Below are 27,320 nucleotides of genomic sequence, written 5' to 3'. Positions count from 1 at the left end.
CTCTTGCCTATAACCAACCCACAGGCTTGTAATTACTGGCCTCAATCATAACCTGAACGGTCCGTCATCATTCTGTCGTCCATTGGGAACGTTGATATTGACAGCTGGATTATTCTCTTGGTTGTAGGGTTTTATGTTGCGTTTCGGCGGTCTTGCTCTGAAAAAGACCATTTCTCGCCGTTCAACGACTAGCAGTTCGCTCTGTCCCAAGAATCTCCGCATGGCGTCAACATTACCACCGACCATTCGCCCCGGCACCCTTAAATCCCAGGGGCAACATACGAGTCCAGAACGACCGTCGAACGTCTCTTGCAAGAGGATCGGGAGACTTATCACTGCTTCTTCGGCAAAGTCGGTCTACATAACCACCTCAGCCACCAGTCAGCATTACTCTGCTTGTGGGTATAACTGAGCCTGACTGTCTATCAGTCTCCTCGCGGCGTATGACCTGGGCGCGTCTGCGAAGTTATTACAGTCAATATATGACCGGGAGAGGAGTGGGCTCTCGCCTATCTACCTTGCAGATCGAGGCAAAGCATTGTGGAAAAGCAAGACGTAACGATCACTTCGCAGAATTGGACAAACTATCTCGGACAGGAAAAGTAAGCACATCGCGTCAAAGACGATTGTCCAGCTTGGCACGGTCGCTGACCGGATGAGCAGATACTACTCAAACTATCTTGCGTTCTTCACTGACGAGATCAGTCAACATGGAACACAGAAGTGTGGAACGATACGTCTTCTCTCGAGATGCCAACCAAATGGCGCTCTGGTACTCCTGAGATTCATAGGCGGCGCGTGAGTACGCCGCCAAAGTACCAGTCTAAACTCACATGTGTCCAGGGTGCATCCGATTATACAGACGGGGTGAGCTACACTACTAGATCCCCTGATAAAAACACTGACTGGCCTTAGTACGGCGTTGAGTTCGGCAGCGATGCCATGGTGCACAAGGTAGGCCAGCAGCTGTACAGAGCCAGGACAACTGAAGACAATAATGCCAGGTCTTGCTCAAACGGCGTCCACCAGCCGTTCGTCCCCGGTATCTTTGATCTAACCACCCCAAGCCACAACCATTGACAAGGCAACAAACGAAGCCAAGTCGGACCATCGCCAGCCGCATCGAGGTCAATCGCTCCTCGCCATCCTGCGCGAGGCATACGACTCCAAACCATGGAGCCCGTCACACCCTACAACCCCGACGCGCCCCTCGCGTGCGCATCACGAAGCCCTCGAGACGCCCGGGCGCGTCGAGGAGATCAAGCGGCTCGCCGCACTGTGGCAGGTCGACGTCGCCCGCGGGCAAGAAGCGCTCGACGAGAAGTCGAGGAGCTCCTCTGGACGACGACCTCTCCTCGCGGGGACGGGCAAGCGCGGGCGCCCGCCGCGCCTCGACTTCTTCCTCATGCACATGCTGAAATGAGCGTGTTCCTGCCGTCGCTGCTGAAGGCGATCCCGACGGCGGAGAGCAAGGCGACGCTGCTCCATGCATCGTGCCCGTGCTGCTGATGTACCTTACCATCCGTGGCCGCCCGCGGATCGACGCGCCGCTCCTCATGTCGTACACTGCGACGCCGCGCCCGCCCTCGCAGGACAACGGTCCCTCGCCACACTCAACTGCCATCGGGGACAGCCGTGACCCGGCGGTGGTCAATCCCTGGCCTCAGATCATTGCCTCCGTGCTGCACGCTCCGGATCCGCATACGCTCAAGGCGATTCGTTCGTTGCACTACGCCGCGCAGCACTACGGGACCACACCCCCTGGAGGCGCGATCGGGGCGTTCGATGCGGACGGCCGCGAGACGCACGAGGCCATGGCGAAGCTTGACGGGACGATCTTCGTCAGAGCGGCGGGGGTCGTGATGGACACCCTCGGGTGGGTCACGCACGGGCAGCCGGCGGGCAAGTGGGACTTCAGCGCACATGGATGGGATGAGGCGTGGAATGATTGAGTAGTTGGTCTCGACCTCTCAAGGTGTCTCATGAAGGGATGGGAAACAGGTAGCCCTGCAATGTATACTAGTCAGTTATCCATAACATACGAAGTCGTTCACTGAACGTCGGGAATGTGAAGTCCCGCGGCCTTGGCTATACGAACGGTATTCTCAGCCTGTTCATTCAAAGAGTCAGCCCCATTCCCGACACAGTAGGGTGTAACAGACCTGCTTGAGCATTGGCGCGTCGATCATCTCCTTGCCACCGCCCTCAAGCTCGAGCCCGATCGCGCCTCTCTGAGCACCGTGTGCTTGCTCCATCTTCTTGACAATCCTGGCCGCGCGAAGGATCTCTGTAGACAAAATGAAGGTTTAGGAATGACAAGCACGGGCATCAGCGCACTCACCCTGTTCGGTGGGCACAAATGTGGATTGGATGATGTCGACTTGGGTAGGGTGGATCGCTTGCTGTACAAGCACGGGAATGTAAGCAGGCCTGTGATGACGCGGACGCTGAGGTAGCATACGAACCTTGCCGTTGAAGCCAAGACGTCTCCCATCCTCGCACTCCTCCTTCAAGTAGTCCAAGTCTTTGTAGTTCACGCAAACCTGCGGGTCGAGATGAGCTGAGAACGTGCGGCGTAAGGTTCCCCTTCGTACATACCATATCGATGGCATCTAGACCAAACGCCTTGGCCGTGATGGCGATTTGAGACCGAGTATACAAAGTTCCTGCCGGGACTTCGTCCGTATGATAGACGTGTCTGCGCAATCTGCAAATGCAACGTCATGTATGTTCAGGTCCAGGGCCTTGACAGGCAACCTCACTACGCACAATCTTCTGCTGCGAACTGCACGCGTGAGCTACTCGATGGGCGCTGAAGTCGAAAGCGGACATACCAGCAACGCGACAGCGAGAGCCGGAGAGAGGGCCCGTATTCTGATGCCAACCCGCGATCGTGCCGAGGTTGACGAGCGCCCTCGCGCTCTCGATGCTCGCGACGAGCTGCAGCGGCTGTTCTTCCGGATCGCGCGTAGTCTTGAGTTGTGAGTGAGAGTAGACCATGCGGGAGACGTGGTGGAGGTCCTGGACCGAGTGAACCTTGGGGAGGACGAGTGTCCGGATGGACGGCACTTGCAGCTATGCATGCGTCATGCCCGGTTCAGTGGATACATACAGGAAGCAGCACTGCTTACTTACAGCGGCAGCGAGGTCACCCTCGAAGAAGGGAGTGTTGGTCGAGTTCAGTCGGACCGCAACGCGCTCTGGGAACGGTAGCTGCGCCTGGGGCTTCGACTTCGGGGACCGTCATTCCTGCGGCAAGAAAGTGATACAGACGTCGAACGTACACGAAGGAACTGCACGAGCCTCTCCCTGGCACCCTCCTTGTCCGACTTTGTGGGCGGGACACTGTCCTCCAAGTCATATATGATGATGTCTGAGTTGGTCACCAGAGACTTCTGCAGCATACGCTCGGACGCCGCAGGCACTGAAACACCGCCCCTCGCTCAATGCTCTGTGGCTTGACTTGAACGCGTCGAGTTCACGCACCGTAGAGATACGACCTGTTCAGCTGCGTCCGTCCATCCTGGCGAGAGGCTGTTGACAATGTCCTGAGCGCGGTACGCAAAGGCTGCCAGCGCGCGTTGGCAAGTCGCCGCGAACGAGGTGGTGCATCGCTGGCCCGAACAACGCTCGCCAAAGAACAAGCTTTAGCAGGCGGGAAACCCCTCATTGCGTTCGGTTCAGACGGAGGATTTTATCAAGTTACACGGTCGTGATATTTCCCTCAGGCGTATGGTTGCAGAGGTACAGAGCTGAGGGCATCGTGCATGTACAGCTGATCACTGAAGGCACGCGTACGCGTGTGATTTCGATGAGCGCATCCGAGGAGACAGCTGAGTCGCAGGCAGCTGTGGCCGTTGACTAGCTATGGGTTCCTAGACAGCGACATGAGGAGTAGTGTTGCAGCATTACCACAGGTTGATACAATACAGAGATACAATCAGGCGAAACTAGCCGTCGCATGGTACAGATACGTAGAATGAACAAGGAAGAACAGCGACCGACTGTCATGATCTACCGATCATACCAGTCCAGTCATACTTGTCGTACTTCTGCTTGAACTTGGCCACCCGTTGTTTGTTTTGATAGGAGTCAACACGTCTTGGGTGACGCCATATGCGAGGCTCAAGATCTAGGAGGTTACCGACGATCTCCCCAGCGAAGTACCTGAACGAAGGTAAACCTTCAGGTCAGGTCCTTGTACCGAATTCGCGACTGCGACCACGTACCTAGGAAACTCGCCACCACCCTTCTCCCCATCGTCCAAGTCTTCGTCTCCCACGTCCCCGGTGACACCAGCGTCTCCAGTCCCTTCAATGACATGACCGTACCCCTTCTCGCCCTTGTAGTCGAACTGAACCATGAAATAGGGTAGGTTGGGTACCATAGCACGGCGGAAACCTCCGGGGCGCGCTGAGAAGTCGATGAGCTTCTTGTGTTGTGACCACTCGGCTTCGGACATAAGGATGGATTCCTGCACACGATGTCTCAGCCGTCTGCACGCCTCAATAGGGATGAAGCGCGTACCTTGAAGTAGCCAGGAATTTGTTCGAAGTGCTCCCAAGGAAGTGGCACACACTCGATGCAGGTATGCTTCTGCCACTTGATGTTAATGACCGTCTCGTAGAAGATGACACCCTTGTCCTCTTCCGCGTACATCCGCATCAGGCACTTCATGAAGTTCTAGTTGGGTGTGTCAGTTGAGTCTACCGAGACAGCACAGCAGGGGACGTACTCGCACTTCGTCCCAAACATCATCGTCGCCCTCAAGCATGGTCAAATGGTGTTGTATGGGCACAATAAGGCAGTGCCCATCTACCAGCTCTTCGGTGAGAGTACACGATAGGTAGACTCGGGTCCCCATAGCGATGATGGGAGCCTTCGGCATCTCGTCGTTTTCACCGAAGCAGAAAGGACAGGTCGAGAGGACCTTCTGTGTTCGCTTGTAATCTGCTTTTTTGTCAAGGTACGAAAGGCGAGAGGGTGGCAGTATGCACGCACCATTGATAGCAAACTGACGCTTCATGGCGTCTGAGCGCATCTTCTTCCTACCTAGCTTCTCCGCGTTGTCGTCCATATAATCATTGTCGGCCTACGCATGTTGTCAAACCCGCCATACTTAAAGAAGACAGTCATCCCGAACGCACCTTGAAACCACTGTCTGTCATGATCTGCTTCGCGTACTCCATATCCATGTTCTTCTGATCCGCAGGACCATTGCGCATACGCTCCTGTCTGAGCATCTCGCCCAGGGTAATGGAGTCATCATCCGCATTTATTCGAATCTGCTCGCCCGTCTTGCGGTCATGGCTCTCGAACTGCTGCTCCCTCTTCTTGCGGTTCCCGGATGGCATCGGGGCGTCCTCCTTGCCTTGACCAACGTCATAGAGGTTGCCGCGGATGTCGAGCGTAGGGAGAACCTCGACCTTGGTCCGGACACCGTCTCGTTCACCACTGCCATTCGCCTTCCGTAGCTCCTCCTCGTATTGCTTCTCCAGGGACTCCGCCTCGGACGCTCCTATGAGCTTCGCACGTAAAACCTTGGCTTGGAGACGGTTTAGAGACGAAGGGGAGAGCGCACGACCTGACCCAGTAAGCGAAGCTGCGAGGGACGCCGATGGCGTCATGACAGATGGGATGGGAGTGTGAGACAATGTGGAAGGGGTCCCTTGAGACGACAACCGCAGTGTGTCATACTTCCCTTGGTTGGTCCTCGTCTCTGGGGTCGGTGTCGCAGGTCCGGCACTGCCTGCACCTAGGTCTGGTCGGCGGAACGACGTGCTCCTACCGCTCATGGCACTTCCGCCAACGTCCGTGAACATCAGGCGCGTCTCGCCCGGTGCATACTCGTCCTTGCCCATCCTCCGTTTACCCTTGTCCCTCCGATCCGTGCTTCCACCCCTACTTGCGCGCCGGCCTTCACGCTCATCGAGAACACGCCGTTCTTCCTGAGCCTCGTGAAATGCTTCGAAAGACTCGAATCGTTCAAGCGCGACTTCCTCCACTGCTTTGCCCTCCTCATCGGCTTGTTCGTACACGCGACGCAGTTTCATCATGCGCCATTGTGATCCGGGGCCGCCTGGAGTGCTGGCTTTCGGTGTTGCAGTAGGCATTTCGTCGATGCTCTTCCCTTCCTTGAGAGCTGTGTTCAGCTCCCTGTGGCTAATATAAGGCTGGAGGATGCAATTAGCATAAGATTGTACAGACATACCATACTTGCGCACCTTGTCAGGGTCAGGACGATCCGGTTGTGGCTTCTTCTTGTGCTCGGTACCAAGGCTAGAGAAGAAGTCGAGGTTGCCGGCCACCTTACGCGCGTTCTGCGAAGACTCTCCATAGCCCTCGGTCAAGGGTGCGTCGTCAATATCGGGCTTGCGAGAGGCGACCTCAGGCGTTGATGGGGGCATAAGCATCCATTCGTCCCGTTGTAGTGTAGTTTCTGCCCGAACGGGAGCTGGAAGCGGGGGGTCGTCTGGCTTGACCTCAGCGCGCGACGTCAATTTCAGACTCTCCGCGGTAGGTATTGTGGTTGCAAGAGGCTAGGAGCTCAATGAGTGATTCGTCGTGACATTATTAATCAAGAACGCACCTTCTCTCCATCCATGTCTATGTTCTTCTCCTCCCACATATCATCATCGTTGGCGCTCTCGTCCAGAATGTGTATGTGTTCGCCATCCTCTTTCCGCGCCTTCTTGCTGCTGCCTTCCTTGTCCGACCTGTGTTTCCGCTTGTGTTTGTGTTCCCGTTCCGATTTGCTCTTTGTACGCTTTGTGTCAGCCATTATGGAGGTTGGTTCGTGAAGAAGAAAGGCACTGGCTATGCCCACTGTCCGAGTCTCCGGAACAGTGGTTGAGGGCCCGCCACCGACATTTCGTCACCAATGATCGAGCACGTGGCTGGCATTGAGTGCCCCAAAGAGGCAAGTCTGGTTGTTCAATATCAATTGAACGACTTTGCGGTCGCGTCCATTATAATAACAGAGCCGGCACAATACAGCCGTACTCGACTGCAGCCCGATATCATGTTCGTACACAACTTGAAGCCCACTATCATCGCCATGTCCCATTCGCTACAAAGACTAGACATAAAGTAATTGTGATCATGGCTCTAGTCGTACAATCTCCGCCTTGATCCTGTCGCCTAAGGACGACCCGATTTCAGGATTTGTACACACGAGCGAGGCGTAAGACCCTTTCGTGAGGAACGAAGGGTTGACGACTACCGTTGAATCGACCACCTGACGAGGACTTAAGCTTAGACGCAGTGACATGGGAAAAGCTCACGAACCTTCGAGAACTGTTTTAGTCTGCTTGGAAGGATGAGGACGTCAGGAGCCTGATTCGTGTTGGCCCCGTCGATATCAAGGTTGAGCCTCTCCATGTGGGTGACATCCAGGTTGACTTCGTGTGAAAGGTCCAGTGGTACGGGGAAAATGGGGTAGAAGCTAAGTGGAGACTGATGAAAACCTAACTCTAATTCGAATGGCCTCGAGATTACCTGCGTTGTTGCAAAAGATGGCGGCATGTGTTGATCATCGTATCACTGCCTGTTGCATCCCCATCTGCGAGAGGTACAGGCTCGACCTCCTGTGCGCGTTTGAAAAACTCTTCTTTCCGTAGATGGAAGAGCACATCAACACTAGTCACGCCGAAAGTGACATCGTTCAGGGAGAATCTGCACGGGTTCGGCAAAAGTCGTATCCGCTAGCAGTCTTCAATGTTAGCGATAGACAACATTGTAGAGGTGAAGAAAGCCTACGGGGTCTACTGCCAATCCCATCTTGAATTCGCCCTGCGGAAACACTGCGTGGTCGCTGATAATGTCTCGTACACTGGGTACGACCAAAATTTGGCTGTCTGGAGAGTCGCCCAGGAAATCCGTCATGTTCGCCAAAAATTGCTCCCGGAAGATCTCTGCTGGGGTTTCATCAACATCGCCATTCTTCACCGCAAGGTGAGCGGCATCGATGAAGGGTCCAACCTGCCTTTGATGTCAGTGAAGCCGACATGAATAAAACGGATGCGCTTACAAGAATGACAACAGCAGGTCTGTCGCTCTTCAGCTTGGCCAGTAATTTCTGCCATTGAGTGTACTGCATGTCCGCATCGGAGGTGAACGGCCCACAAGCAACACAAACGGCAAAAGGTTCCGTGCTTTCTGCCTTCACGATACCAGATGAAGTTGGATGTAAAGGGGGAAGCTATGGCAGTGTGAACAAAGATACGATCACACGTCGACTCAGACGCACCGATAGTATCTCAGTAGCGAGAAATCGTCCTCCGCCTCCATTCTTGCCACGAAAGGCGGCAATGGCACCCGGGAAAAGACCAACTCCACCAACCCCTTGTTTTCCTTGGCGAATCTTCACATTTGGATCGAACCGCAACGGCACCCTCGCGCCGGCTCCCATTTGGCGAGACGATTCCAACGTCAGAGAGGCTTCGTTCAACTTCACTGAGCCTCCTGAGGTTTCTGAGTCGAGAGTGATACGGCCCACTACAACTACTTCCTCCTGTCCGGTGCCGGTCAACAGTGCACTACTACATCGAAGACTTGGTACTCACTTCTGTCGTGGCTGAAGGGTCACCTAGGTCTTCTACATTGTAATGCAGCCTAATAAGCTCCCCCATGTCGTCAATCCTCGAGTCCAGCGCTGTACAGCGAACATAAGCCTATCCGTTCTACACTGGAGAAAGCATGGAGACTTGCCTGCGCTGCGGTCTGATATCTTCTCGTACATGTACCGGTCTTGCAATCCTTGAGCCTGATGCGCATGACATGTATGGCGCAGTTTTAACTCACATGTACGAATGCTTGTAGACTCCTCTTCCACATTAGGTCCAGAGAACTTCACTTTACTCGGTCCAGCAACCGGTCCCTTCTTGCCCTCGCCCATCGTGGCAATAGCAAACCCATCTCGCCTTTTGACCGGGGTCGCCAAGTTCATCATTCCGCCCAGTCGCTGTCCTGCCTTCGGGAACGGGGAGCGAAGGTTCTTGGATAGAGGCCCATCCAGAGTGCCTCGGGTCTTGGGCTTGTCCCTGTTGGCTTTTGTCAAGTCCGCCTGGCATTTGGCCTTCAGGTCGGGAATGTCATTCATCGTGAACGGGGCCAGTGAGTTTCCAAATTTCATGGCCTCCCATTTGTACTTGAGGTTCTCGCCACTGAGGTTGAACATTCGGCAGATCCGCACGCCTAACGGGACAGTGAGCGGCCACCAAAGCGATGTGGTGGGTACGACTGACATTCCTCCACTAGTTTCTCGTCCAGCGTGCCATCAAACTTTTCCATAACCTCGGTACGTAGCTTCTCTGCAGCTTCATCAGCCATGACGCGTGTCTGAGGGATTGATGGTCGAATGTGCAGGTAGGGAGGTGCAGAGCAGCGAAAACGCGTCCGAGTTCCAGTCGCGTCTCGCAGCCCGACGCGTCCCGTCACGCGTCAGTCACACTTCCCACGACAACGTTGTGGCTTGAAGGCTGTGGGCAGCAACTGACGCCCGACGACTGACGTCGTCCAAATCTCCGAGACAAAGCCCTTGCCCAGAACAAACAGCGTCGAGCACACAAATTGTCATCCAAGGACTAATAAATTCGGATGCGTGCTTGATACTAGTACAACAGGAATCCGGGATCCGATAAACAAACGCGTATACAGTGGGGGTCTCGCGTATATTCGAACCAAACAGCTGCATCCCAGCACCGGCGGGTAGGGGTCATCAGGCGTCCCAGTCCACGTTTGCATATGGACTACGGTCCAGACTGTATCCTTCATTCTGCGTTGTCCTCCGCCGGTTTCTCAACCTCCGTCTCGTCCAACTCCGGTTGGTTCTCAGACTCCTCAGTTTCCGGTGCATCTGGAACCGAAGCCGCCGTCTCGGGCTCCGCGAGCGGGCTCTCCTTTGCTGGGCTCATAGCAGAGTTTGTGGGCGAGACAGAAAGGGGGTTGTGGTTGACTGGAGGGGACGACGCATGCGGAATACTGTAGAGAGACTAAGAACTCAATCAAGATGGATCCGGCTGGGAGAACCTCCTAGCTTACTTCTCGGGGTTGGGGATGGCGGTCCCGACAGCGTTCTGGGGCGCAACGCCGGCCTTGGAAAGAGCGTAATCTCCGGAATCAAAATACTTGCGATCCTGAGAGGTGGTGTCAGATGCGTATCAATATTCAAACATCAGGATACATGCCTTCTGCATCGCCGAAATGATATTCTTCTTCTGCGTGGGGAGCTTGCCGTACAGACGGAAGAGCTTCTGTTCCTCTTCCGTCAGTTTCTGTGAACGAGTCTGGTGAGCATCGCGGCCAAAGATTGCGGGAGACCATAAGGTATCGCAGAAACGACTACTCACGCTGATGTCGACCTTGTTACGCTGAGCGGGCAACATGATGATGGCCTTGATTCACACAGGAAGTGCAGAAAGGAGAAGAGCGCAGCGCTCTGGCGAGCGGATGCAAAGACTGAAGAGCGAAAGCCTTATGGGAGAGCGATAGCAGTCGTGCAGTGATGGACGTCGTGTAGAGGAAACGCTACCGGGGTCTCCGCCACCACCATACACTGCGGAGTCTGGCGGAACCTCAAATGGAGCGTGCGGCGCCTGACGTAAGCAACGCGCCCCGCCCGCCCTACTTATCACGTTCCGCGCTCAGATGACGACCTCCGAGCATACTGTGCCTCACGGGGCCGCATCACAGTCTACCTCGTCCATCGTTGAATATGCCTGTTCATGTCCAGGCTGTGTCGACCGAGCAGTCAGGCTCGGCCTCTCGGAGGCCGTGGGCGGCGCAGAAAGCCGAGCACGAGGATCCAGAACACGAAGGCAGCCTCGTTCCATCCACGCGTATGTAGCCCATCGATCCGAGGGGCTGGCAGAACGGGCACCAAGTAAATCCGGAAGATACGAATTGATTGTGGGTAAGCTATACACTACGGTATGACGACAATAATCGAATTCGAGCAATGGTACAGAGCAGCTTCTGATGCTACCCTACCGATCATGCCGCTATCCTCAGCAATGAAGCACATCCTGTCTTGTTCACGCGTCGAGACGTCTTTGTATTTGCATTACATGGCTTGCAGATGCTAGTTCGATATTCCCCATTGGAGAGGATTCTAGAGGCGCCAACGTAGAGATCGCCGCTCGCTGCGCCTGATGTCACCGGAAGATAGCAATGGGAGTTCCGAGCCGTAGTGCGAGTCTACGAGGCTAGACGTTGCCGGAAGCCGTCTCCGTGGATTCGTCAAAATGGATGTCGTCGTAGCTGCCATCGAGCAGGCAGTCGTCTTCATTTAGATCCATAGCTTCCAAGGCACGGCAGTCAAATCGACCCGTCGAGAGCCAAGCGTCATGATTAGGCTGTGATGGCACCATGAGATCATCCGAGTCCATATCCCCGTCGTCGCACCAGTCTAGCAGCAAGTCTCGGTCGACGTAGACAGCATCGGGCCGAGCGATGGTACTAGCTTCGTGGCTGTGACGTTCCGAATAACCTGGAGGAGCCCAGACCTCCAGCCCGGCTTCGCAGAGAGTCTGACAGAGAGTCAATGGGTCCCGTGGGGAACGGAATACAACATCCTGAGACAACGTACGGCAAAATCATCATCTGACCCCGAACTTTGTTGTGAACCTCCTAGCGGCATTTGGTTGCATTGGGAAGGCCGTATCACGTCCTCGTCTTCATCTGCGGCAAATAGAGTTACTTGAGAAGCTGGACTCAACGTATCACGGAGCAAATTCGTCGAGCTGAGACTCGTTTCAAGATCTCTAGAGTCGTCCTCGGTGGATAGAATGCGATATTCCAAGTCTTCGTCTGAAAGGACGACGTCTTCTTCGGGATCATCGTTCATAAATAGGCTGCATTGCGGCGTTGACCACAGTTCGATGACTTCCTCGTCAGAGTCTAACTCAAATGGATCTTCATCGACATCACTTGGAGCTGGCCACGGGTCCACATCTTCGTCGTCTAGAGCATCCTCGAAACCGGTCTCGGTACACGTTGGTGTATATCCCGACAGGTCAAACATATCGTCGTCGTCGTCCTCATTGTATACCGCCTTGGCAGTCGCGCGCAGCCCCTGCACCATACACAGGTTACCGACAAGTCTGAATTTCTAAACGCTGTGATTACCTTGAAGACTACAGGCCTCGTCCCGCGCCTGAATAGCGTTTCCATGGAGTACCTCAACATATCAGAGTCCTCTCTTGCATTCATTCTGTCACCATCGTCGATCGCATCGTCGCCCAAACAGTCTCGCATCGCCTGCTTGGCACTTCTGACACGACTGTCATGTTGTGTCCCAAGTACCTTTGGATGCCTATGATGTTTCAAGCGGACAGGCAGAGTGTTACACACTTACGTCCATCGATCGCCAGAACCGCCTCTTGAAAGATGGATCAGGTGAAGACCGCGCAATGTCCATGAGTGACCGAGAAAGCGAGGGGTATAGACGCGCCTCTAAGTCAAGTTTCTGCGCATATAACGAGTTGCAGAACTGCGGTGCTAGCATATACACACCCACCTCGCGCCAGGGGCCAAAAATCAGAGGGTACCGCCTGCATCGAAACTATGCGTGGCTTGCAGTGTAGAGGAGGGCTGAAACATACCTGACGAGGTCATTTGAGACGAATTTCTCCAATACGTCGTCCAGCGCCGAGAAGAGAGGGAGATACGCCTGACCAGAGAAAAGGGAAGCCGCTTCCGGTGCTGTGCAACTCAGTCTTCGTATTAGTGATGAGCCCCAACATGACCTCACAGTCTTTCCCGCCTCGTACGACCATCTTGCATGCGAGTCCAACATCGATGGAGACCAATCGCAAGCAGACCATTTCTGTCGCGGCACGCAATGGCCGAGACGAGCTGAGAGAGACTGTGTAGTGATCTATTTAGGCAGTAGTTACGGGTGCACGAGCGCCGCACATACACTTCGCGCGACCATCGTCTTCGTCGACATAGAGATTTGAGATTGTGCTCAGGCCCAGCTGACCTGCGTTCTAGACGGGTAGCGTATCAATGTATGTCTTGTATAGACTTGGTGACGCTCTTACCACCCTGAGGTAGTCTAGAATATGCCTGGCAACAGCTGACCGTTCTATGACATGGCCTGGGATTTTGACGGTGTCGACCACTCCAGAGAGCGCGATGACCAAGTCGGAGTCGAGGATCACGTCCACGCCTTCTGGGAGTCGCCCCTTGATGCTACGAACGTTCTCGGACGCCGTTCCCGCGACCAGGACGTGCCGGGCGCGTAGAGCAAGGCTGAAGTGGCCGGTGCTGGTGCGGACGGCGGAACTGGAGGAGACCGTAGGCATCGTCGGGGAAAGAGGACGCGCAGAGCCGGAAATGGTGGATATTGCTAAGAATAACCCCTTACCAACCCATAAAGGTAGATTGAGGCCGGACAAGCAGATGCACACAATCACTGCCCTCAGCGGCTTCATCTCCTCCGAGTCCTCGCTTTCCCTTCGCTGAACCACAACACACCGCCTATCCGCCCGAGCGCGGTGTCAACCTTGGGTAGGAAGCCATGGTGCGCGGAGATTCGTCTCTACCTTGTTTCGCGGTCCTCATCCTCCGTCAAGGCGCACGAGCTGGACCAGAAGATCCAGGATGTCTACAAGCGCATTCAGACCGAGCGCAAGGTCGTTGAGGCCACGCAGCGCGTCCGCCAGGCGACCACCAACCCCGATGTTCTGAGATCGACCGATGCGAAGATGAGGGAGGCGGAGAGGTCGCTCTCCTATTTCGAGGACCTACTACGCCAGTTGCAGTCTCGCAAGATGGCGCAGGCCCAACAGGACGATCAGTCAAGATCAGGTAGTCCCGCTCCTGGTCAGGGCGGGGCAGCGTATGGCCAGCGAGGGGGACGTTCATCGGGAAGTGTTCCTCAGTCACCTGGGCCGGACGGCTCAAGGCGTGGTGCGCACAGCCCGCAGTCCCCAGAATTGCGCGCGACTGGTCCCGCTCTTCCCGGAGACGATACCTATGGCGCGCCGAAGCCCAAGACATATACGAACTTCGATCTGATAAAGGCGGACACCCCGCATACTACTGCGAAGATATCACGCATGCTTCACGAACTGGAGTTCAAGCTCCAGGTAGAGATCCAGTTGAAGAAGGGCATTGATAAGATGGCAAAGCTTTTCCAAGCTGACGGTGACCGGAGATCAAAACAAGACGCAGAAGCCAAGAAAATAGAAAGTGAACGGAAGATCAACTCCTGCAGACGGCCCTCAAGCGATATAAGACCCTTCATATTTTGGATGATGCTGAAGAGGACGAGGAAGTCGGTATGTCATTCTACAGTTGATTCCGTGGACATATTTATTTGATGCTTCTTCAAAGGTGTACCCGGCGTCGGCGGCCCTGGAGGCGAGGGCGAACGTAAGGACGTTCGCTCGAAGAACTTGTCCGGGAAGCTGTACATCACATTGAAGGGCGCACGGGAGTTGGAACATGCGCCTCGGTATCGCTCTTCGAAGCAAAGCGAGACGTTCGTTTCGTTTAAGGTCGAAGGTCAGGAACGTGCGCGCTCTCATCCAACGAAGACGGATCGCTGGATGGAGGAGTTCGAGATTGTCATCGACAAGGCCAATGAAGTCGAGATCACGGTTTACGAGAAGTCTCCGAGCGATCAGTATCCCATTCCAACTGGTCTTCTCTGGGTCAAAATCAGCGATCTCGTCGACGCGCAACGAAAGCAGAAGGTGATGATGGAGAGCGGCCAAGGTGGCTGGGTCACTGCTGGTGCCATGAACGGCGACAGTGCACCCGGTGCTCCTGGTGCTCCCGGATACCCGGGGGTATGGATGCCCCAGTAGGCTACGATAACCGTGTCGTTCCGCCATCGTCTTCCATGCCATCAATGGGGCAGCCAGAGGGTATAGATGCCTGGTTCGCAGTCGAGCCGGCCGGTGCCCTTGCCTTGCATCTCAACTTCGGTGAGTAAATTTGAATGGGTTACACAGACTTTAACTACCGCGAGCTAGCCAAGGAGAATCTGCGCAAGCGTCCCCTCGATGCCCCTGGTGGTCTCGCACGGCAGGCCGCTGTTCGTAAGCGCAAAGACGAGGTGCATGAGATGAACGGCCACAAGTTTGTCCAGCGCCAGTTCTACCAGATCATCCTCTGTGCTTTCTGCAATGAATTCCTGCTGAACGCTGTGGGGTATCAGTGCGAAGATTGCCGTTACACTTGTCACAAGAAATGCTACGAGAAGGTCGTGACGAAGTGTATCTCGAAGTCCAACAATGGGGTGAGTACGGAATTACCACCATGATGCAAGGCGGTTTCTGACAAAGTGGTGTGCAGGAGGACGACGCGGAGAAGATCAACCATCGTATTCCCCATCGGTTCGAACCTATTACAAACATCGGTGCGAACTGGTGCTGTCATTGCGGCTACATGCTTCCCCTTGGTCGCAAGAATGCTCGCAAATGCACCGAGTGCGATATTACTTGTCACGCGAACTGCGCCCATCTTGTCCCCGATTTCTGCGGTATGTCAATGGAGACCGCCAACCAGCTCTTGCGACAATGGCGGATCATCAACCAGTCTCGCGGAGGACGGACAATGACCCAGGCGCGACAAACCGCGCCTTTCTCTCAGCAGCCGTCGCCTCGACCGCAACTACCGCCTCCAGGACCAGCCATGGAATCGCTATCTACTGAGATGGAACGTATGAAGATGACCGAACCCCCACTTCCTCAGAAGGACGCAATATATGCGCGTCCGCAGACGCAGACTCCCCCTTCAGAAGCGCTTTCGCCACAAAGCGCACAGATCGGGTACGCCGGACAACAACCACAGATACCTCCCGGAGGTCGCAGCCCGCTCCGGCCGGCGTTCCCAACAGAACCAATATCGCAGCGCCCCCCACCCGCCGCATACGAACAGCAAGAGGGATATGGATATCAGGTATGCGACGTGCATGTCACACGACTATGGATCACTTAAGTACACGCACGTCTTGCAGGCACCTCCCCAGCAGCAAGTCGTTCCTCCTCCGCAGGCGGGTGCTTACGTTCGTCCTCCGGAGCGCCAGTCGTCCCTCGCCCCAGCGCAACAGATGCAACAGCCGTCGGCGCAACAATACCAGAAGCCGGTTGCGCAGAAGCGTAAGGTCGGCCTCGACGACTTCAACTTCCTCGCCGTCCTGGGTAAGGGCAACTTCGGTAAGGTTATGTTGGCAGAGGAGAAGAAGACAAGCAGCCTGTATGCTATCAAGGTGCTGAAGAAGGAGTTCATCATCGACAACGATGAAGTCGAAAGGTACTGTGGTCCTGAATAAGCGAGGCAGTTCCTGACGTCGCCGCTTGTCTCCAGCACTCGTTCTGAAAAACGCGTCTTCCTCGCCGCGGCAAAGGAACGTCACCCATTCCTCCTTGGCCTACACTCCTGCTTCCAGACGGAGACCCGTGTCTATTTCGTCATGGAGTACGTGAGCGGTGGTGATCTCATGTTGCACATCCAGCGCAAGCAGTTCTCTCTTCGCCAAGCCAAATTCTATGCGTCGGAAGTGTTGCTCGCCCTAGAATACTTCCACGCCGAAGGCATCATATATCGGTTTGTCTCATCGATTCCACTCTCTGGCGCTATTGCTAACGTCAAGGCAGAGATTTGAAGCTGGACAACATCCTGTTGACGCTCGATGGGCACGTCAAAGTCGCGGACTACGGTCTGTGTAAGGAAGAGATGTGGTTTGGATCGACGACTAGCACATTTTGTGGTACACCGGAATTCATGGCGCCCGAGGTAGGTGACCCACTCTCTTGCCGTCCATGTCGCTAAGATAGGGCAATGCCTTATAGATCTTGCTCGAGCAACGTTACGGCCGTGCTGTTGACTGGTGGGCATTTGGTGTGCTGATGTATGAGATGCTTTTGGGACAGTCCCCGTTCCGTGGCGACGACGAGGATGAGATCTTCGATGCCATCCTTGAGGACGAGCCGCTGTATCCCATTACGATGCCAAGGGATGCTGTGTCTGTCCTACAGAAGGTACGATATATACGTATCGTGCAAGCTGAACAGGAATCTCCTCATGACATTTCTGTAGCTCTTGACCCGTGACCCGACTCGGCGGCTGGGTTCTGGTAAAGCCGACGCCGAAGAGATCAAGAGACATCCATTCTTCAAGGACGTGAGCTTCGACGACGTTATGAACAAGCGCATTCCTCCCCCGTATTTCCCCACGATTGTACGTGAATGTCCCCCGCTGAGCCCGAACGTGCGACTCATCCGCACATTACGCAGAATGGCACCGCTGACACCAGCAACTTCGACGAAGAGTTCACCAAAGAACAACCCACGCTTACTCCTGTACATACGCAGTTGTCCAGCCGCGATCAAGCCGAGTTCAACGGCTTCTCCTGGGTATGTTGATCGACATTCTGAGACCCATCTGCTGCTAATGAGCGTCGTTCGTAGGTTGCGAACTGGGCGGACATATAATGATGGTTCATGTATTCTTGTCCTAATTATTTCGTTTCGCATTGCTGCATCCCTCACTTGTCACTCTGTATTGGATACCTGTTGTGTGCATGTCGACAACTCAATAGCGCCGTCCCTCATATCCGGACCATATGTAGCATTCGAGTCATACATCGTGCTGGCCTGGTCCTGTACTCCCGTGTTTGACTGACACAACATGGCCCCCTGTTCCCGGCATGCCCTGCGGTTCGCTGGTCGACTCGTCGGCTTCGTCTCGCTGACCGCGCATAAGGTCCTGGAAACTCTGCCAGAGAGCTGCAATCGTTTCATACTCCCTGGTCATACCTAGGACCTCTTCAAGCTTGCGATTCAGGTTATTGCTCGATGACAGCAACTCCTCGAAACCCTGAACAAGGCAGAGATAACGCGTGAGGCACGTTCGCGAATGTCAGCGCGGTGGTTTGAAGGACTCACGCTAGTAATCTCGCTTGTTAGTCTGTTGCGCTCTTTGTCGAAAAATGACGTCTCGTCCTCCATCTTCTCCTGTAGAGGCTGAGCTGCGTAGTAGAGGATCGTGGACAAGATCAGACCCGCTCGCCGCTCGACGCGACCGCACGCCACAGACGCGCTCGGATCTTCCCACGATGACATGCAGAGTCTTCGGCGAGGTCTAGTTCGACTAGTGACGAACGTCCAAAAGATGGTTACTGTAGCAATGTGGATCTAAGCATTATGGTGTGAGATGAAGTACAGTACATAAATCCAATGCTTTCCATAAATCCACAGCAGGTATAACTATCATACAGCAGGAATAAGTCAAGTAAGAAAAGTATAATGTTACAGAGTAATGCGCACAAACCAACCAAGAGCACCAAATGTCCAGTAGCACCAAGGCCACAGCTAAAGGAAGCCACTTTCCTGCAGCAGCCTAGCCATCTTCTCATCCTCTCGCTCCCGAGGTTCGCGCTCGAGACTTTGATTCCAGAACTGATCAGCATAGTCGAAACCGTCGGCGTACTTGTTGAAGCATTCCTCGAGATAGGCCAGAATAGATGCGACGGTCTGGAAGTTGTACGGCTTGGATTGCCACCGCTTGATATCCTGGATGACTTCCGCCGCTTTCTGTCGCTTACGAAAGTTGATCATGTTGTCACCAAGCTTGTCGCCAGCCCCGTCGTTGATGAATGTCAGTGTTGTGAGGTAGACACCTATCGCGCGTCGTGAGAATAGCCCACGCCAACGAGACTCATCGACTCACCGATGAAGGGAACACAAGGCGGCGTGATTCGCGCTAATGTCTGGCGGTAATTGGTGAAGTTCTTCGCCGTGTCAATGGTAGATTCGCAGTCGCGCAACTGCCCCATGGCACGCGCGTTCACCTGCTCCCACGTTCTCTTCAGCCGCCGAATTGGTGGGGTAGCCAAACCGGAAACGATAGCGGTCATCGTCGAGTAATTTTGAAGAGTACGACAACGCTGTGTGCACGATGTTATTGACAGCCAGGACAAATCTTCAGTTGAAATAGACTCACGTCAGCAACCGTAATGTAATGTTTCACAATCAAGGCCCGCTTCTTCGAGTCTTCCCTCTCCAGCACAGATTCTGCCACCCAGTTTGCAATCTAACGAGTACATCAGTCGTCTAGTACCCTTCAGATCCGTACGCGCGCCTTACCCGGTTGCTGAGCTGGATGATCTGCGAGAAGTTGTCATTGTGTTTGCCCGGTTTGGATTCCTTTGACCGCAGCAAACACTCCATAGGCCTAATCTTCTTGTACATCGCAAATTCCATGAGGGTGAGCTGACGTGCAATCTCAATAGGGTCGATATCAAGCAACTTGATCTTCCGTGAATTGCGGGGATACAATGGCGCAGGCGGAGCGATGGGAACCGCGGTAATCTTGATCGGTGCGTCGCCTCCCTTTTGCTATGATACAAGTGAGAGGAGGCATAGCGAGAGAGGAATATCCACTTACACTTCGCTCAATCAGAATAAGCAATTGCTTGGCCGCGGCGACGTTAACGACGTCCTCGTTCGATGCGAACTCCTTCATGCGACCCAAGATGTACAGGTCACTCTTCTCGAGAATGCCGTCATCTGTGACCATCGTTTTGAAGATGTTCAGAACGCTGCACAACGTCTCAGTTACGCAGATAGTAGCTGTGATGTGCATTACATACCGCAACCGGATAATGCTCTGCTTAAGCTTAGACCATTCTTCAAACTCGGCAGGAGAGAGGTTTGGAGGCGCCTGAATGTAGAATCGCCTCACAAGGAGCTGGAAGAGGTCATCGACAGTCATGAACGACTTGAAGGTCAGAAGGAAGTTCTGATTGAACGTCGTGTCTACGAGGAACAATCATGTCAGGGCTTCGCATATCATGTCCGACACAGTCATGCTTACCTCCTTGCTCGTGTGCAGTCAAACGCTCCACCAGTGCGGCAGGACTGCCAGCCCTAACGGAGCCGTCTGGCTCCATCATGATCTCCGAAGGGTCGTAGTTCGGCCGCAAATACCATGGCTTCGAGTCAGCATTGATCTTCTCAATGATATGTGACGGTGCATCATCTCCGAAAAACTTCTTGATCTTGGATGCACCAGGCTTTCCTCGAGGCGGCGACTTGGGCAGTTGCAGAGCTGAACAGAAGGCATGAGAATTGAGTCGTTAGCGAAAGTCACGATACGTACCTTCAACTTCATACTCCTCGATCTCCTCAGGCTCAGGTGACGGTGCGACGAGCGTCTCATCAGTCACCGAGACGGACTGTTGGCTGGACCATGTCGAGGTGGGCACGTCTGCAGAGCTTTCCGAGCGCATTCGCCCGCCCATGTCGAACGAACTCATCGAACTCATAGTCGGTTCGGAAGGCAAGGCTCTGGGAGGCGGTCGAATTAATGCAGCCTCGAAGTCGACAGGCGCCTCCGGGTCCAACACATCCGGCGGGCGGGACAGCCGCCAGTCAATCGAGCTTCGATAGTCATGCTGGCTCGAGTTCGCCTGGTCATAGCCCACGACGAGCAGAGACTCCAAGCTCTGGACGGACACGTTGGCGTTGGCGAGGATGGCAACCAATAGCGCATCGATATAATCCCGAATGGCATAGTCGTCCTCTCTCGAGTAGGTCTGGCCGAGCGCCTGGACGGCGATGAGCAGAGTGGAGCCGTCATCGTAGAGCGACTGCACGGAAGCCTCTAGGGTTCGCATGAGCAACCGGGCGTTCTCCACCATCTGCGCATAGGGTCCACGCGGCGAATACTGCCCAGAAGAGACGCTGACACCGTCGACATCGACATGACGTGCAATGTCAATGTTGTTCACCAACTCGAGCGTGAAGTGCAGCTGCCCAATCGCGTTCTGAGACTCTGCGCGTATGTGCTCTACATTCTAATCAGCCACGATGCTGCAGGAAGAACCCAATTTGACGTACCTGTGGGCAAATCTGGGCGCTTCAGAAGCACCATCACCGCACCCATCGCATCCGTAAGCTTCCTGACCGCAACCTTCATGTCGGAGACCTGGTTAGCAGATAGGATCTGCATAGGTGGTTGCCCCGTGGCATCCATGGCGACGTATCCAAGGCCCTTCCATGTCCCACCGACGCCAGCCCCCGGTAAGCCCAAACCGACGTTCGCCGTGCTAAACACGCCGTACAAACGCTTTGTGGGGAGCGGCTGCCCCTGTGCGTTCTGCTCCTGGAAATGATGCATATCTGCGACGAAAGCCATTACAGCACGTTCGAGCTCCGCGATATCGGATTCCAAGCGGTTTGGTTTATCACCGTTCCGCAGACCGGGATCATATTGCATGGCCAGGGCCGACAACACGAGTTTGGAAAGAGTACCGGCCACCTTTCGCTGTGCTGCTTTGAGATGGGCCTGGAGAGACTGTGCGGTAGATGACGGTCTGATGTCCTGGCCGTCCCGAGGATAGAGGTTGCTCGGAATGTGACCGGATGGGGTAGCTGTCACGTACAGCAAATTCCGCACCGTTGATACGACCTCCAATACACGTTGGTCTACCTCCTCAAATTGTTCAAGATGACGAGGTGTGACTGCCTGTAGATGCTCCACAATGGCTGCAATTGCCTCCTGGACCTGATTCGACAGGTCCATAGGGGACTCCGGGGGTGGCGGAGCAAGTGCTTGGTGTAACCTCTTCGCCAGGTGTTCCGGAGGTGCCAAGGAGATTTGCTTGGCCTGAGGCTGGCGTACGCCATTAGCGCCTGCATCCCTCAGTGCCGACCCAGAGCGATCTCGTCGAGTGGGGAACACGTCCGAATCCTCGGAGGTGATGCTGAGCCGATCGGAAAGGCTATCACTACGATCCCTGGTTGCCGACGCTGATGAACCAGAGCGCAGACGTCCCATGGACGGCGCTGCCTCGCGGCTTCCAAAGCTTCCCTCTCCTGACGGTCCCTGCGTCCTTGGCAGCTCTCGTACAGGATTAGCCTCTGGAGGCGACCAGGAAACCTCTCCAGTCAGCTTGTTCACGTAGTAGTACGAGAGACCATCGTCGGCTAGCCGTCTCATCCACGGCTCAGGTGTACGCGAACGCCTCGGGACACCGAACCCAGCAGCGACCCCATATTCGTGGTCTGGTCCGTTTGCCGAAGCCAATCCAAGTCCAGCGCTCGATCCTGCTCGGGAGGAGGTTGGGGGACCCAATGCAGCTACTTCCGCGTCAGGGTCGTACTCTACCTCCTGAGGAAGATCTCTCGACTGTTGACCTGTTTGTGTGTTCACGTAGAATATCTGGGAACACAGTGCGTCAGTAGAAGGGGGCGGAGGGTATTTGCATATACATACTCTGCCATCCTGTGACACTTGCGGTACCCAAAAGTCGTTATGCTGCGTTGGTCTCCCGTTCGAGCCGTTCCTCTGAGGCGGTGGGTTCTGGACGTGGTTGGGAAAGTCCATCTCAGCATTGAGCCATTCGTCGTCCTGCGACAGACTCCTAGACATGCTGTGGGCCATGTCCACCATGGAGTCGTCGGCGAGAGATGGTGCTTGGGATGCAGACATATCAGTCCCATTGAGGGCCATCTCTGCCTCCTCCTCCGAGATAACCGTCACATAATTTGAAGGGAACCAACCCCGCTCCTCGCCTAGCAGGCCGTCCCACCATCCGGACTCCAGTTTGCTGAGTACTTCGATGATGTCGTTCTTCTGGAACGAAAGGGACGAGGCGTCGGACTTCTGGTAGTCATAGAGAGCACGACACCAGAATGTAGTCAGTTCATCCTGCTGGTCCTCGCCCGGGTGCTGCTTCTCGTCTTGTGGGGCGCCATAGCTTGTCGAGGGGCTCGTTCCATACTGGGCACCGTAGGCAGCAGCGGTCATTGTCGCCATGCGGGCCCTAGGAAGTGGCGGCGGCGAGTAGGGCAGGCTGAGGCTGAGCAGCGTCACAGAGTAAGCGCGAATGTAGCCCTCCTGATACAGTGATAGGTCGCCAGAGGATCACTGGCCAGAACAACCACGTGCCCGGTGGCTGCATCCTGGTTCCTCTGGTCCCGACTCCCGCGACGCTCACCCTGACGAGTCTGACGACAAGAACACCGCCACCCGCTGCCTAACAATATACAAATACCAGCAAGCATCTGTGCGCAGCGTCGCCTTTGCGAATGGCTTCCGAATATCAGCTCTATCAGACCATCGTATTCTGCGAAAGTCATCCAGCCGGTTTGGAAGGCCTTGCAAGTTGTACTGCTCGGAACGACGGTACTCAAGTACACGGTCACAATCCAAACTAGTGCAACTTGCTCCACAGCAATACAGTATTGAAATCGCTACATCGATGTGATAGACAATACAGTACACTGGCATACGTGATACAGCTGTTTCTAACATTGACTGATTCACCCGTCGCTCACCGCTTGAGAGTCCTTTGTTTCTCCGCATGCTCCACGATTTTCTTGTCGACAAACATGCCCTTCCTCTCTCGGACTGAGTCCATGTACCCCTTTGCGATGTTAGACCGATCGGCCTTCTCTCCCAGATCTTCCAGCTCCTCTTCGGTCGTCGGGACCCAGAAAGGGTCCAGGTCGAGCATTTCGTATCTTTGAAATGCCGCGTGAGTGGTAGCAAAATATTGACCAGTTGTAGAGCGTACCCGCTGAATATCAATTGCGGGCTTGCTGCTCCTGAGGTCCGTTTTCGTATGTCTATACCACGAGAGTCGCGTCAAAAATGCGACAGACTGTCAGACCAACGATCCTTACCGTCCGCGAAGCCAAAACTCTCGACTACGGGCAGGAGAGAACGGACAGTGAAGAATTCAGTCCCTTCCTTCATTTCCTCGGAGACGATCCGGCCTCGGCGTCTGGCAACGACGCCGTATACCTTACCCAGAACATCCGCTGATAAACCCAAAGTAAGCACAGACAAACACTGATATGAGCAGTTACGCACTCGATGCTTGAATGTCACAGGTATACATGGCCAACATCAACCTGGGAGACCAATCCAGGAGACCGTTCCGACAGGCCTCTCTTACTGACGTGATGAACGCGCCAGTGACCTGCGCCATTCGGTTATGTACTATCTCGCCCCAGTCAACAGCAGCTCAATACAAGCAAAAGGAATCGGTGCTCACACTTCTCCTGTTCGATACCTTCCCGGTCAACCTCGACCGACTCTACGAAGTAAGCTAGACCTTCCACTGGCTCCGCGCATAGGGGTCCTTGGAAGGTTGCCAGCTGAAACCCGGCTTCCAGGTGATTGTCGAAGTCACGTAGAAGGGGGTCTCTATCCTTGTTTGCGTCACCTATCTTGTCGTGTTCCTGCCGTCTCTTCAGGCTGCGTGCATAGATGAGCTTCGACCGACATCGATGCAAACGAGACGTGCTTACGAGTTTGGCTGGCCGCCAGAACGCAAGTCAACGAGCATGCAGCTGCCCACCCTCTGCGGTCCGAACGCCCAGATCTTGTCAACAACATCTACCCACTCTCCGCCGACTTCTTGACACGCCTGCTGCAGCGCTCTCCACAACTCCTCCGGCTTAACGCTCGCCTTCCTCATGACCTCGCCCTGGGTATCGTAGTCCTCTTCCTCAAGGCCGTCTGCATGAGCGGATGAACCGCGCTCTGTCGAGCTTTTTTCGAATTCTATTCGCTTGAGTGTCGCGAGGTTGTCTAGGAGAAAGTCTGTTATTTGTCTTGGGATGGGTGCAGCGCGGATGTATATTTGACAAGGTTATTAGCAATTGCTCCCTGTATCGTACCCCTTTTAGCACCAGGCGTTTTCGGCGGCGCCATATCTGACCATGAGACTTGAAAACAAAGTTAGAATACCTAGTGGTGGTACTCACCAGGCGCCCGCACCGCAGTCTCTCTGAAGGGTACGATAGGCTCGGAAGGGTTGATTTCGACCTTGGCAAAACGCTCGCGCAAGTCTCTGAGACACCTCTGTGATAACCAATTGAATCCGTCGTTCGATCACGCCAGCTATATGGGCAACCCACCTCGAGATGGAGTTCACCTGCAGTCAGGATGACGTGCTCGCCAGTCTGTTGCTGGAACGTCTCAACGCAAGGATCAGCCTGGCTGAGCAGCTTCATGCCCGTATAAGCTTGGGCATGTCCGCAGGGAATTCCGGTTCGAGTGCAACTCGAACGATCGGTGCTGCCTATAGTTCAAGACTCGTCAATGATAATTACGCCACGAAAAATGACAACCTACGTAGCGAATGATACCGCCCAGGTTGATCAGACAATCCTTGACTTGACCAAGGTCCGCACCCTCAGGCACACCCTGCTCCTTCGGAGCGCACAGGTTGCACTCCGCCATACCTTGCCTTCCAGACCCTGTACAGCGAAGACGTTCCCCGCCTGAACGTGGTCTACTGGTACGAGCTCCCTACCCATCATCACGTACAGAGCCTCTACGCGCGTAGTGACCACATGCAGCGCGTTCCGCGGATGCGTCGGTTCCAGCGCGCTGTTGTACTTTGGCAAGACGCAGCAGATTGTTGTGCCCGTGCGTATCGTACCAGAGTATATGCGCGCGAACCCAAGCAGCGTCTCGTCCGCCTCGACAGGTTCGCCCGTGCCGTTTGGCTCCTTATCATCTACCGCCATCTGCTCCAGTGCGGCTTCCAAAGGCGTAGAAGACGTCTCGGTCGAAGGAGTCTCGCCACCCGTCGCAGCAGCTTGTGCTGCACTCCGCGCTTCCCTCGCCGCTCTCGCTCTAGCGCGCATCTCTTCTGCGCTCAGTGGTTTCTTTTTGTTGCCCGGCAGCTCCTTCGCGGGTACGGCGAACATTTTGCTCACCAGTGCAGCAACATATGCGTCAGGGCTCGCATTACACGAGTAGAGATTCTCTTCCATTTTGTTCTTCGGCTCGGCCGTGGATTCGTAGAGATCCGGGTAGAGCATTTTCGGGATACGCGTTCGTTGCGCGACAGACGGAGGCGGGACGACATCGACGATAGCCTGGATGACGCACGAAGAGAGCGAGAGCCATTGAGAGAAAATGAGTGTCAGGAGTTGTTTTGAGTCCTTCGAGTTCAACTCGCGCGGTGGGATCTTGAGGTTGAGCGTCGACACAATCTTCGTCACCTTCTCTGGGTTTCTACATCATCGTCTCATTATCGCAAGTCGAAATCAGGCTGTATTGTCACATACGGGTTGATAAGTACAGCATCATACACCGCCCATATATTATCGAGGATAAACTGAACAAACAGTGGCTTCAACGCGCGCCCGCGCAGGTGCTTGTGGCTGATAACCCGCTTCGTCTTGGGATCCAGATAGAAATCTCCCCACAGCACCGTCCGTAGCGTTGTCTCTTTGATCCCAGCTTCACTGCGTACAGGTGGGCGAATTTGCCTATGCGGAATCCCCATCCGGCGATGGCAGAGGCGAAGATGACATTGCCCTTCTCTGGGGCGAAGTAGATGTCCTCGTCGTCCCTCTCTTGGAAGTCGTCCGCTTCGTTGATGGCTGCATCGACCTCTTCCGCGTGCGATTCTTTCTTCTCTGCGAGTCGGCGTTCGCGCTCTTCTCTCCACCGGAGATCGTCCTCCATCCTTTCACTTGCGAAGAAGCTACCCATCACGGCGTTCACCTGTTCGATGAGCTGCGACAGGTGATGGTACGCCTCCACAGGGGATAGCTTGAGCTCGGTAATGAGACGGTCGAATTTGTTGATGACCAAGACGGGTCGCAGACGGTCTTGCCATGCTTGCCGCAGGACAGTGATGGTCTAGCGGGAACGTCCTGTGCTCAACATCGTTCAGCTTTGAGTATGACCATTACTCAGCATACCTGCGTGCAGACGCCCTCTACTACGTCGACCAAGACAGCGCGCCATCACATAGTCGCGACGCGGTCGACACTTCGCTGGAAAAGTCGACATGCCCAGGCGTATCTATCATGTTCACAACATACGTCTTCGGGAGGCTTTCTGGTGCAGTTGATCACAAAGTGTATAGCTCTGAGCCATGCAGACGTACCACCAGCGTCGTTCCGTCCATTACCTGAACTCAGAGAGACCGCGCTACTCTCCATTGTGATCCCTCTTTCTGCTCGTCAAGTCGGCTATCCAAGTATCTGATCTTCCCGCCATTCTTGTGGAGATAATGTTATTGCGGCTAGTAGGGCGTCCATCATCGTCGTCTTGCCGTGGTCAACATGACCTATGGTTGTGACGTTCCGGACGTCGATCGCCTCCGGGGTCAAGGCCATACTGTTTCGTGCAAGTAGTAGCGAGTCCGGTGTACGAGAGTAGCAGAAAATACGCCTGCGTCTATATGAGAAACGTAGGAGTCAAGGCAACGCGTTGGAGAGTCAGCTTGAGGGCAGTGCCGGGGGACTCAAATTGAAGGTGAAGTCAGGGTGAAGTACAGTCGGTCCGATGACCTCTTATGAATAACGATCGAACGGGGATTACGGACT

General features: G+C 54.7%; 11 protein-coding genes across 11 annotated transcripts; 3 read left to right on the top strand and 8 right to left on the bottom strand.

The window, feature by feature from the left end:
- Positions 1 to 750: 750 nt before the first annotated feature.
- On the top strand, positions 751 to 1,423 carry B0H18DRAFT_1113679 (uncharacterized protein; the record flags this gene model as incomplete). The annotated part of the gene is made up of 5 exons (XM_048032991.1): positions 751 to 798; positions 844 to 867; positions 916 to 954; positions 1,005 to 1,031; positions 1,085 to 1,423. 5 exons carry the CDS (start codon positions 751 to 753, stop codon positions 1,421 to 1,423), a joined length of 477 nt encoding a protein of 158 aa, XP_047899626.1.
- A 133-nt stretch (positions 1,424 to 1,556) lies between these two features.
- Positions 1,557 to 1,952, top strand: B0H18DRAFT_1113678 (uncharacterized protein; the record flags this gene model as incomplete). The annotated part of the gene is made up of 1 exon (XM_048032990.1): positions 1,557 to 1,952. One exon carries the CDS (start codon positions 1,557 to 1,559, stop codon positions 1,950 to 1,952), a length of 396 nt encoding a protein of 131 aa, XP_047899625.1.
- Positions 1,953 to 2,001: 49 nt separating this feature from the next.
- Positions 2,002 to 3,773, bottom strand: B0H18DRAFT_318431 (Pyruvate/Phosphoenolpyruvate kinase-like domain-containing protein). The gene is made up of 10 exons (XM_048037542.1): positions 3,487 to 3,773; positions 3,285 to 3,424; positions 3,136 to 3,231; positions 2,835 to 3,075; positions 2,758 to 2,785; positions 2,599 to 2,707; positions 2,466 to 2,543; positions 2,342 to 2,402; positions 2,163 to 2,287; positions 2,002 to 2,110 (listed from the first exon to the last, which is right to left on the bottom strand). The coding sequence occupies exons 1-10, from the start codon at positions 3,668 to 3,670 to the stop codon at positions 2,051 to 2,053; spliced, it is 1,122 nt and encodes a 373-aa protein (XP_047899624.1). The 5' UTR covers positions 3,671 to 3,773; the 3' UTR covers positions 2,002 to 2,050.
- Positions 3,766 to 6,839, bottom strand: B0H18DRAFT_973086 (CwfJ C-terminus 1-domain-containing protein-like protein). Its single transcript, XM_048043907.1, has 8 exons — positions 6,590 to 6,839; positions 6,225 to 6,539; positions 5,148 to 6,173; positions 5,002 to 5,092; positions 4,736 to 4,950; positions 4,528 to 4,683; positions 4,230 to 4,474; positions 3,766 to 4,167 (listed from the first exon to the last, which is right to left on the bottom strand). Exons 1-8 carry the CDS (start codon positions 6,779 to 6,781, stop codon positions 4,008 to 4,010), a joined length of 2,400 nt encoding a protein of 799 aa, XP_047899623.1. The 5' UTR covers positions 6,782 to 6,839; the 3' UTR covers positions 3,766 to 4,007.
- Positions 6,840 to 7,042: 203 nt separating this feature from the next.
- Positions 7,043 to 9,375, bottom strand: B0H18DRAFT_973085 (DNA polymerase alpha/epsilon subunit B-domain-containing protein). The gene is made up of 10 exons (XM_048043906.1): positions 9,246 to 9,375; positions 8,803 to 9,195; positions 8,710 to 8,748; positions 8,565 to 8,653; positions 8,249 to 8,512; positions 8,030 to 8,200; positions 7,759 to 7,980; positions 7,498 to 7,703; positions 7,288 to 7,444; positions 7,043 to 7,237 (listed from the first exon to the last, which is right to left on the bottom strand). Exons 1-10 carry the CDS (start codon positions 9,328 to 9,330, stop codon positions 7,100 to 7,102), a joined length of 1,764 nt encoding a protein of 587 aa, XP_047899622.1. The 5' UTR covers positions 9,331 to 9,375; the 3' UTR covers positions 7,043 to 7,099.
- Positions 9,376 to 9,573: 198 nt separating this feature from the next.
- B0H18DRAFT_973082 (Endosulfine-domain-containing protein) lies at positions 9,574 to 10,679 on the bottom strand. Its single transcript, XM_048043905.1, has 4 exons — positions 10,350 to 10,679; positions 10,188 to 10,274; positions 10,042 to 10,136; positions 9,574 to 9,981 (listed from the first exon to the last, which is right to left on the bottom strand). Exons 1-4 carry the CDS (start codon positions 10,383 to 10,385, stop codon positions 9,771 to 9,773), a joined length of 429 nt encoding a protein of 142 aa, XP_047899621.1. The 5' UTR covers positions 10,386 to 10,679; the 3' UTR covers positions 9,574 to 9,770.
- A 525-nt stretch (positions 10,680 to 11,204) lies between these two features.
- B0H18DRAFT_1113675 (uncharacterized protein) lies at positions 11,205 to 13,307 on the bottom strand (the record flags this gene model as incomplete). The annotated part of the gene is made up of 8 exons (XM_048032989.1): positions 11,205 to 11,528; positions 11,588 to 12,073; positions 12,127 to 12,303; positions 12,356 to 12,551; positions 12,603 to 12,702; positions 12,752 to 12,865; positions 12,920 to 12,989; positions 13,044 to 13,307. 8 exons carry the CDS (start codon positions 13,305 to 13,307, stop codon positions 11,205 to 11,207), a joined length of 1,731 nt encoding a protein of 576 aa, XP_047899620.1.
- Positions 13,308 to 13,338: 31 nt separating this feature from the next.
- Positions 13,339 to 17,447, top strand: B0H18DRAFT_1113674 (uncharacterized protein; the record flags this gene model as incomplete). Its single annotated transcript, XM_048032988.1, has 14 exons — positions 13,339 to 13,381; positions 13,447 to 14,151; positions 14,208 to 14,285; positions 14,341 to 14,769; positions 14,817 to 14,936; positions 14,964 to 15,250; positions 15,307 to 15,912; positions 15,971 to 16,266; positions 16,321 to 16,560; positions 16,611 to 16,749; positions 16,806 to 16,994; positions 17,053 to 17,193; positions 17,250 to 17,369; positions 17,424 to 17,447. The coding sequence occupies 14 exons, from the start codon at positions 13,339 to 13,341 to the stop codon at positions 17,445 to 17,447; spliced, it is 3,417 nt and encodes a 1,138-aa protein (XP_047899619.1).
- A 145-nt stretch (positions 17,448 to 17,592) lies between these two features.
- Positions 17,593 to 18,077, bottom strand: B0H18DRAFT_1113673 (uncharacterized protein; the record flags this gene model as incomplete). The annotated part of the gene is made up of 2 exons (XM_048032987.1): positions 17,593 to 17,832; positions 17,901 to 18,077. The coding sequence occupies 2 exons, from the start codon at positions 18,075 to 18,077 to the stop codon at positions 17,593 to 17,595; spliced, it is 417 nt and encodes a 138-aa protein (XP_047899618.1).
- A 51-nt stretch (positions 18,078 to 18,128) lies between these two features.
- Positions 18,129 to 22,859, bottom strand: B0H18DRAFT_901253 (ras guanine nucleotide exchange factor domain-containing protein). The gene is made up of 10 exons (XM_048041458.1): positions 22,234 to 22,859; positions 20,856 to 22,179; positions 20,116 to 20,805; positions 19,831 to 20,064; positions 19,607 to 19,772; positions 19,402 to 19,555; positions 19,101 to 19,352; positions 18,958 to 19,047; positions 18,685 to 18,901; positions 18,129 to 18,634 (listed from the first exon to the last, which is right to left on the bottom strand). Exons 1-10 carry the CDS (start codon positions 22,774 to 22,776, stop codon positions 18,327 to 18,329), a joined length of 3,978 nt encoding a protein of 1,325 aa, XP_047899617.1. The 5' UTR covers positions 22,777 to 22,859; the 3' UTR covers positions 18,129 to 18,326.
- A 78-nt stretch (positions 22,860 to 22,937) lies between these two features.
- Positions 22,938 to 27,245, bottom strand: B0H18DRAFT_973049 (uncharacterized protein). Its single transcript, XM_048043904.1, has 18 exons — positions 27,062 to 27,245; positions 26,875 to 26,947; positions 26,740 to 26,825; positions 26,691 to 26,710; positions 26,230 to 26,628; positions 26,049 to 26,209; positions 25,215 to 25,995; positions 25,105 to 25,182; positions 25,034 to 25,051; positions 24,888 to 24,977; positions 24,735 to 24,831; positions 24,648 to 24,683; positions 24,276 to 24,570; positions 24,020 to 24,222; positions 23,836 to 23,964; positions 23,646 to 23,783; positions 23,537 to 23,588; positions 22,938 to 23,483 (listed from the first exon to the last, which is right to left on the bottom strand). The coding sequence occupies exons 1-18, from the start codon at positions 27,108 to 27,110 to the stop codon at positions 23,294 to 23,296; spliced, it is 2,895 nt and encodes a 964-aa protein (XP_047899616.1). The 5' UTR covers positions 27,111 to 27,245; the 3' UTR covers positions 22,938 to 23,293.
- Between the last annotated feature and the right edge of the window lie 75 nt (positions 27,246 to 27,320).

Source organism: Fomitopsis serialis (genome assembly GCF_022376445.1).
Source record: "Fomitopsis serialis strain Sig1Antser10 chromosome Unknown B0H18scaffold_3, whole genome shotgun sequence".
In the NCBI taxonomy this organism is placed as follows: domain Eukaryota; kingdom Fungi; phylum Basidiomycota; class Agaricomycetes; order Polyporales; family Fomitopsidaceae; genus Fomitopsis; species Fomitopsis serialis.
This window is presented reverse-complemented; position numbering and strand designations above follow the sequence as displayed.